We start from the raw sequence: 7,557 nt of genomic DNA on the forward strand, positions 1-7,557 counted from the left end.
CTCGCGCGACAGTCCACGCGCAAAGAAGACCGTGGCGAACGAGGCCCTCTAGGCGCTGGAGGGTGATGTTGGAGTGGCACCACGGCTCTATTGGAGGATTGGGGTAGGTGGGTGTGAATTCGATGATGGCTGGGATGTGAATGGGGGGAAGCTTAGGCAATTGGCGGCAGAGGTTGTAGATGCAGAGGCAAGGAGGCAAAGTACAAAACCCTAGGGTCAAACCCTTTGGTTTTATAGGAGCGATGGATGTGAGGAAGGCAACCGTCCACCTAGATCTCCGCACCTGCCACGATCCACCACCATGTCACGTCGCAGGATATGCACCCGCAATCCCTATCCTTTCCCTCCAAAGACGCGCCGGATGTTTCACCTCTCCGGACGGACCATGACTCTTTACTAGCAAAAGGGATATGAGTCAAAAAGGCATTCCTTCGGCCCCCCTAGGCCCAGGAGTTCGAGGGCTAGCCCATCAACGATTTATAAAAGGACCTCCTTTGCCTCTGATTTTTCTTCTTTTTCCCATCTGTAATCCCTGCTTCCCCTTGGTCTATAAAAGGGAAGGCAGGAAACCCCACTAAGGGGATCGATTCAACACACCACGCATCACATCACATATAGCTGAGCAGCAACCAAGCTCTCAGCACCCATTTGACCTTTCCATTAGAGACTTGGGACCTTTTCCCTCTCTCGCCCGTTTGTAACCCCTACTATGAACTTTATGGTGCTAATAACACGAGCAGCAGTCACGAACTAGACATAGGGACATTCTGCCCAAACTAGTATAAACCTTGTATCCATTTAGCACACCATCCAGGTCAGACGTGTAATAACACAAATTTACTTGTTGGTGTTTACTCAAAACATCGACAACGACTAAACGGGGATGCCCGCTCGGTGAGGACCCGAGAAATCAGGCGGAGTAGATAAGGTAAGGCGCATAAGTCAATCGCAATACCGACGACCATACCCTGCACACCTGCAGGACAGTACTGCCAGGCCATGTCAGAAGGGTACTTTGCAACCTTCTAGACATATCAAGACATGAACAGTGTTGTGGGCCCCGATATTTGTCCTACAGTATGGTAGGCGCCGATATTTACCATACCAGAAGAACACGATAGAACCAACCACATGCATCAGGGCGTCAACAGTATTGTAGGCACCGACAAACCGTCTTGTACCCGATGGCGTGGGCAACAAGACTAGAGCACACATGCTCTCACTCTCTCTCTCTCACTTGTAAGGCCATCCCCTTTTCCTATAAAAGGGGTGCACCTTCTCCCAAAAAGGAGGATCGATCGATAACAACAACAGACAACAGACGGATCATTTCAATTCATTCTCTGCTAGCTTTAGACTTTCTAAGGCTACACAGAGCATACGTTTGAACACTTAGCGCACGTTGGAGCTCCCGTCACTCTCGGCCCTTCGGTCTAGAGTCCGACCGGACCTCTGACACCCCCATCTTACTCCTACTCGTTTGTAACGCCACAGCAAACTTCGAGCACCTGGGCTCAGGAATAAAGTCACCGACCGACTCAAACTGGACGTAGGGCACGTTGCCTAAACGAGTATAAACCCTGTGCCATTGAGTGTTAGGCCACATCTAATCACAACGTATGGCAAAACGATAAATATTTACTAGTTGATCATTTTTCGCATCGACATATATAATTTATTCATCACTCCAACTAGATTTTACCATATAGCATAAAAATCGAGGAAGCCATTGGAATGTTATGGGAGGGGTTACAATCATGCAAAACATGTATCCAATCTAGACACCAATGTATTGGCATATGCAAAAAAAAAAAAAAAATCGAAGCACTTAGATCCACATGCCACTTCTTTTTCCTCAACTGTGTTCTACGCCTCACCATCTCAATATGCTCTCTCAGCCATGGCTCTAAGCTTGGCAAGCCATTTTCCCCTATGTTCGTGGTGGGAAAGTTTTGCATCTCCAATGACATGGATGAATGGGAAACAATCAAACAAAATGTGTTGATTACAATGGCTTAAATCTCATAGCTTTCATAGCAGTGACCTAGGGGAGAAACATGTTCTTGTGGCTGATATTATGACCAAGTCACAAAAAAAATATTGGTTTTTGACATGTAACTATTCCATCAATTCTACGATGCACATGTTTGATGAGCTCATAGAAAGGTAACAGACATCTTGTATTTTTTTCTTCGCATGAAACTTGTCCTAGCGGAATGGTCATATCATGGCTGATAACAATATAGTAGAGTGGCATGAGTAGCAAACTAGAAATCAGCATATCACTAGTGGCACAAAGTGTTATAAAAGTTTAATTTAGCAGTGGGTCAACCAAACAATTTGTGGGAGATTTGGACAAAATTTTTATCGAGAATCAGCCTGTTCGTTTGGCTATGGCTTGTCGTAAATGATCGTAAATTTCCAGCCAGAACAATATTTTTCTCTCACGCAAACCAGCCAGCAATACATCTTCAAGAACCAGCAACGATACGAACCGACCAACCGAACTGGCTGAATGGGATTGAAGTAAAAGCCGTATACCTTGATTCTACACTGGTAGAATAGTACAACTACTGATAGTGGTGGGATAAAAGAAGGTAAGAGAGGGATGCAAAATAGTTTTAAGCAAAAAAAATAAACAAAGGAATCATCGACAATAGCTATGTAGAGTGTGTGCATGGAGAGAGAACCAATATAATCAAACAAGGTACAAAATCATTTATAATGAAAATGTTCAAGTAAAATAAAATTAATCTACCCTACCCTATAATACACCAGTTAGAATAAATCTATAGCCACACAACAAATGTCTACTCCACAGTCATGATCTATGCTACATCTACACCCATAAATGCACCCAGAAAATATAACACCATTAAAATAGATGCACCAGATTATCTTTTAGTTATTCTCTCTCATTACTCATCTAAATCCGACGGTTCCCGTTTAATGTGTCTACCCTGCCCCTACTCTTCGTCCGCACGCGCAGCCGCGGCCGAGTTCCTTGATCCTCCATCGCGGATTTCTGCCGGCCGCCGCCTTTCAACCAACGAGGATCGAGCCGCCGAGCTCGCGCGGAGGTGATGCGCCGGGCTCTCCCTCTCTCTATCTTGCGCATGGTTTGTTCTGTTCTTCAACAACAGCCGTCGCCGTCTCCCTGTTGGCAAGGACCTACCGTGGATCCGTTTCTGTCGCCAAGAACCAGCCCATCGAGTTTGGGACCTCATCACGAAGCCGTGCTCTCCTGAACCGCAGCCAGTGATCGAGCTCGCCCGTGTGCCATCCATGGCCGCTGGCCTTCTGGATGTTTCTAGCCAAAAGTTGATCCCGTCCAGCCATCCATGACGATCTGGTCCGGTTGCCGTCGTGAACAATCCTGCATGGTCTTCGCAAGATCGTCACTTTCCTGCAAGGTCTTCTCCAGAATCCAGTTCATTCCTTTCTCACACCCTGCGTTGAAATCCATTGTGAATTCTGTCCATCCGTAAGCTTAAGAGTTTTTTTCTATTTGTTTGTGGAAACAACGGTTTAATTCAATCTACTCCAATTTGATTGACAGCAGCTGCGCTGGATTCCCCAAGGCACTTGCTCACATAAGTGATCTAAGCTATCTGGTTATTACACTTTTTTCCCTCTATATATGGTTCTGTTTGCATATGTTGATGACGCCAATCCATGCAGGTGCAAGTTTATACAACAGATTATTAGATTTTCTGGTTGGAATATCTGACTTAATCAACATGTAGGAACTCATTGTAAGAAATTGTCTGTCAAACTGGCAGATCACACAACTGATTCTTTTAGCTTAATGTTGAATTCTCATGGAATTTCGTATCAACTAAGGTGGTTGTTTACTCTTTGTGTTATGGAGCTACAGGTCTTGCTATCTCATTACTTGGTGCTATGGTGATGCCGTAAGCTTCTTGTATATCTGTTTGTTTCCAAGCATTCAGTTTCAACACATGACCTTTTTTCATTTATCTTCTGCGCATAAATTGCAGTCATACTCTTTTTCTGCACTCGGCATTAGTATTATCGGTCAGTTCATGGGATTAAGGTAACCTCTAATTCTCCTTATACTGACCTAATGTGTTATTCCAATTTTCAGATGATTAAACATCTTTTTACTTCCAACAATTCACTCTCTTGCAGGAGGTCTGTGGATTGTATACGATTGAAAGTGCATTTGCCCTTACAGTAGCTTTTCTCATCAACATATCTATCATACCTGTCAGTGGTGCTGTCTGTGGTTCAGGTAATTTGAACCGAGAAGATCAGGCGAACTGCAGTGATCTGGACCTAAACAAGGCTTCATTTTTGTTAAAGGTTGGTCAAGAAGTTTCAGTCTTCATATAATTGTCAAATTCATAAATAGATTGTTTTTGTGCTGGCTTACCGACGAGTTACTGTGCTCATGAAGAAAGAGTACAGAAGGAAGAATCGATGGAACTTGAGTTGATGTCTGCTGCTTGTTTGCTACTCCCTACATCCCAAATTGTAAGACGTTTGACTTTTTTTGGCCCCAAGTTTGATCACTCGTCTTATTCAAAAAAATTTGTGCAAATATAGTCAAATTTAAGTCATTCTTGAAGAATTTTTATTAATAAACCAAACCACGACGAAAGAAGTGATATTTTACACAAATTTTTGAATAAGACGAGTGGCAAACGTCTTACAATTTGGGATGGATTGAGTATTTCGGTAAAGAAAGGAAGTGCTTGCTAGGAGTATTTTAATCAATTGCTTTCATCAATTCAAATGGTGAGGGAACTATTCTTGGTCACGGCCATGCCCTCAGGTAATTTTCAACCGTTCAATGCTACATAAGTGAATCAATGTCAATATTGGACATGCATTTAGCATGAGTTTAGCGCGTACATTTGTTATTTTGTTACTTTTAGTAGATGACACCGTAGCGTTAGCACGGGCAATATACTAGTTGTTATAGTAGGAAAACACTAGATATCCGTGCTACTTGTGCGGACCATCTTGCTAGTTTAAGTATTTTGTTGCCACACTATTTTTGTACGCTCTGTTTGGACTTTGGAAGACAATAATTTTAGCAGGATTTTGTCAACCGTACACTAGATGGAGAGTACAAATCATTCCAAGCGAAGATAATATATATCTATTTTACAAAATAAAAAACAAAGAGATAGGACATATACGTCCCTTTGATCACAACATGTATAGGCCAGTACTATAATACAACTAGCTAGGAACGGAATACATGTTCAGAAACATCCGAGCATCTACAAAAGTATTTGTAAAACCTACTCTTTGAATCATCATTTCAAGAGTCATTCAAACAAAATTATTTTCTATATTTTCACTCTCCAGTATTTTTTTTTTCTTTTTGATCATTTCGCGGGGAGGGGCGTCCGGAACGGGAGAGCTGGGCTCAGCAGTTCCAGATACACCCGGCATCCCGTGGAGGAAGTTCCAAAAGTTTTTCTATATCTTATTTACGTTTTTCATTTTCTATCTTTGGTTAGCGAGAAATTCAAAATAAAAGAAGACTATAGTTAGATAACCAATTTAAGAAGTTATTACAGAGTTTTTTTTTATCAAAATACTAATTCGTAGCGATTAGAAACGATACATAGAGTCTTTTAGAGTTTACTCCTAGCCGTTCAACTTCACTGCACGCCTCTCCTTTCAGCTACGAGTACTAGAGGATTCTTCCTGTGCACGGTCAGCCCGGTCTCCTGCTCCAGATCAACCTCGCCATGCGGCGCGCGCCAGTCAAGGCAAAACAGCAGGTTGGCCAGCAGCAGCTCGACCACAGAGGTGGCGAAGTGCACGCCGGGGCAGCTCCTCCGGCCGACCCCGAACGGCACCAGCGAGAAGCTGTCGTGCCACGGCTTGTGGTCGCTGAGGTCCGCGATCTCCTCGTGCCGCTCCGGCACGAACCGCGCCGCGTCCGGCCCCCACGCGTCGGGGTCCTGCCCGATGGCCTTGGCGTTCACGAACACCCGCGTCCTAGCCGGTATCTCGCAGCCGTACACCGTGCAGGGCTCGATGGTCTCCCGGGGCACCAGCAGCGGCACCGGCGGGTGCACCCGCATCGACTCCCTGATGACTTGCTTCAGGTACTTGAGCCGCGGGAGATCAGATTCCCGGACTATGTCTTTGCCAACCACGGCGCCGCGTACCTCCTTCTGCGCCTTGGCGAGGATGTCCGGGTGCCTTACTAGCTCTGTCATCGTCCACTCCACCGTCGCCGCCGCCGTGTCGGTCCCGGCAATGAACATGTCCTGAAATACGCACATGAATGGTTCCCGTTGTTCAGAAATCGAACCGTCCGCCGATCGATCGAGAAACTTGTGAAACCTAACATGCAAGCGCGTATGAAGATTGAAGCGTACCGTAAGGATGCCTTTGATCTGGTCACGGCTGTTGAACGTGCTCTGGTAAGCCGGATCGCCGTGCAGGCGGAGGAGCACGTCCACCAAGTCCTCCCCCTTGGAGGCATCGGCACCGCGCTTGCTGAGGTGGTCGTCGATGACCTTCTCGTAGAACGCGTCGAGCTCATGGAAGTTCCGCTCCAGCCGCCTCCGGAGGCCCCGGAGCGCGTCCAGCCACCCCAGCCACGGCATGTAATCGGCCACAAAGAAACCGCCTAGAAGCTTCTGTGTCTCGTCGAGCACCTTGCCGGCCTGGATGCTCTCTTCGCCGCCGCCGTCGCCGAACGCGACACGCCGCAGGATCTTGTTGCTCGTCGCCATAAGCGCTTCGCTCAAGTTCACGGGAGAGCCACTTCTGGACATGTCCGTTATGGCGGCGACGAGCGCGGCGGCCTCGCCCTCTCGGACGTCGCGGAAACTGCGCACGCGCGGGGCGCTCAGGAGCTCCGACAGGGACGCGCGTCGCGTGGCGCGCCAGAACGCGCCGTCCGGGGGCGAGAAGACGATATCCTGCAGGCCGTAGGTGATCCGGGTGGCCGCGTACAGCGCCGGGCGGCCGGACATCGCCCGGTCGTTGGGCTGGAACACGGCGCGCAGCGCGTCGGCGGTGGAGACGACGAGAGTGGGCACCGAGCCCAGCCGGAGCAGCATGAGCGGCGCCGCGTGCTTGGCGGCAAGCGCGGCGAGGGAGTCATGCGGGGCCGTGCCCAGCTGGTGCAGGTTGCCGATGAGCGGGAGACCTCTTGGACATGGGAGAGAAGGCGAGACGGCGCGCCTCTTGAACGCTGCAAGCAACAGTTGCTTCAAGTAGAGAATGGTAATGGTGGTAACGAGGACGAGGACGAGGACGACGCATGAGAACAGCTCATCGTGAGCGTGGAGAGTCTCCATGGACACCTGCTGAGTGTGAGTGCTGACTACTGTTATGTGGATGAGCATAGCATGGTATAGTAACAGTATATTTATAGACTATATGGAGACTTTGCCAAGCGAGAGCTGTTTTGTCAAAGTTTTTTACTGCTAGTGTTATCCCTTAGCCGCCGACTGACGTCGAGAATGCTGTTTTGTCCAGCACGAGTTTGGATCCAAAGTCCACGCACAGCTAGTAGCTACGGAGTAGGACCAAAGAAAGCCTGGGATTTTTGTGTCT

General features: G+C 47.4%; 1 protein-coding gene and 1 long non-coding RNA gene across 5 annotated transcripts; one reads left to right on the forward strand and one right to left on the reverse strand.

Moving 5' to 3' along the window:
- The first annotated feature begins 3,090 nt into the window (after window positions 1-3,090).
- LOC136498510 (uncharacterized) lies at window positions 3,091-4,934 on the forward strand. 4 transcript variants are annotated; one of them, XR_010769642.1, is made up of 5 exons: window positions 3,091-3,413; window positions 3,560-3,914; window positions 4,002-4,057; window positions 4,153-4,326; window positions 4,421-4,934. It is a non-coding gene; the product is annotated as an uncharacterized lncRNA (long non-coding RNA). The 4 variants fall into 4 exon arrangements; XR_010769641.1 differs by having other exon boundaries at window positions 3,560-3,755; window positions 3,872-3,914; window positions 4,153-4,934; XR_010769640.1 differs by having other exon boundaries at window positions 3,560-3,755; window positions 3,878-3,914; window positions 4,153-4,934.
- Window positions 4,935-5,587: 653 nt separating this feature from the next.
- On the reverse strand, window positions 5,588-7,351 carry LOC136496945 (cytochrome P450 71A9-like). The gene is made up of 2 exons (XM_066492727.1): window positions 6,369-7,351; window positions 5,588-6,257 (listed from the first exon to the last, which is right to left on the reverse strand). The coding sequence occupies exons 1-2, from the start codon at window positions 7,344-7,346 to the stop codon at window positions 5,640-5,642; spliced, it is 1,596 nt and encodes a 531-aa protein (XP_066348824.1). The 5' UTR covers window positions 7,347-7,351; the 3' UTR covers window positions 5,588-5,639.
- Between the last annotated feature and the right edge of the window lie 206 nt (window positions 7,352-7,557).

This window comes from Miscanthus floridulus, chromosome 12 (genome assembly GCF_019320115.1).
Source record: "Miscanthus floridulus cultivar M001 chromosome 12, ASM1932011v1, whole genome shotgun sequence".
NCBI classification, from domain to species: domain Eukaryota; kingdom Viridiplantae; phylum Streptophyta; class Magnoliopsida; order Poales; family Poaceae; genus Miscanthus; species Miscanthus floridulus.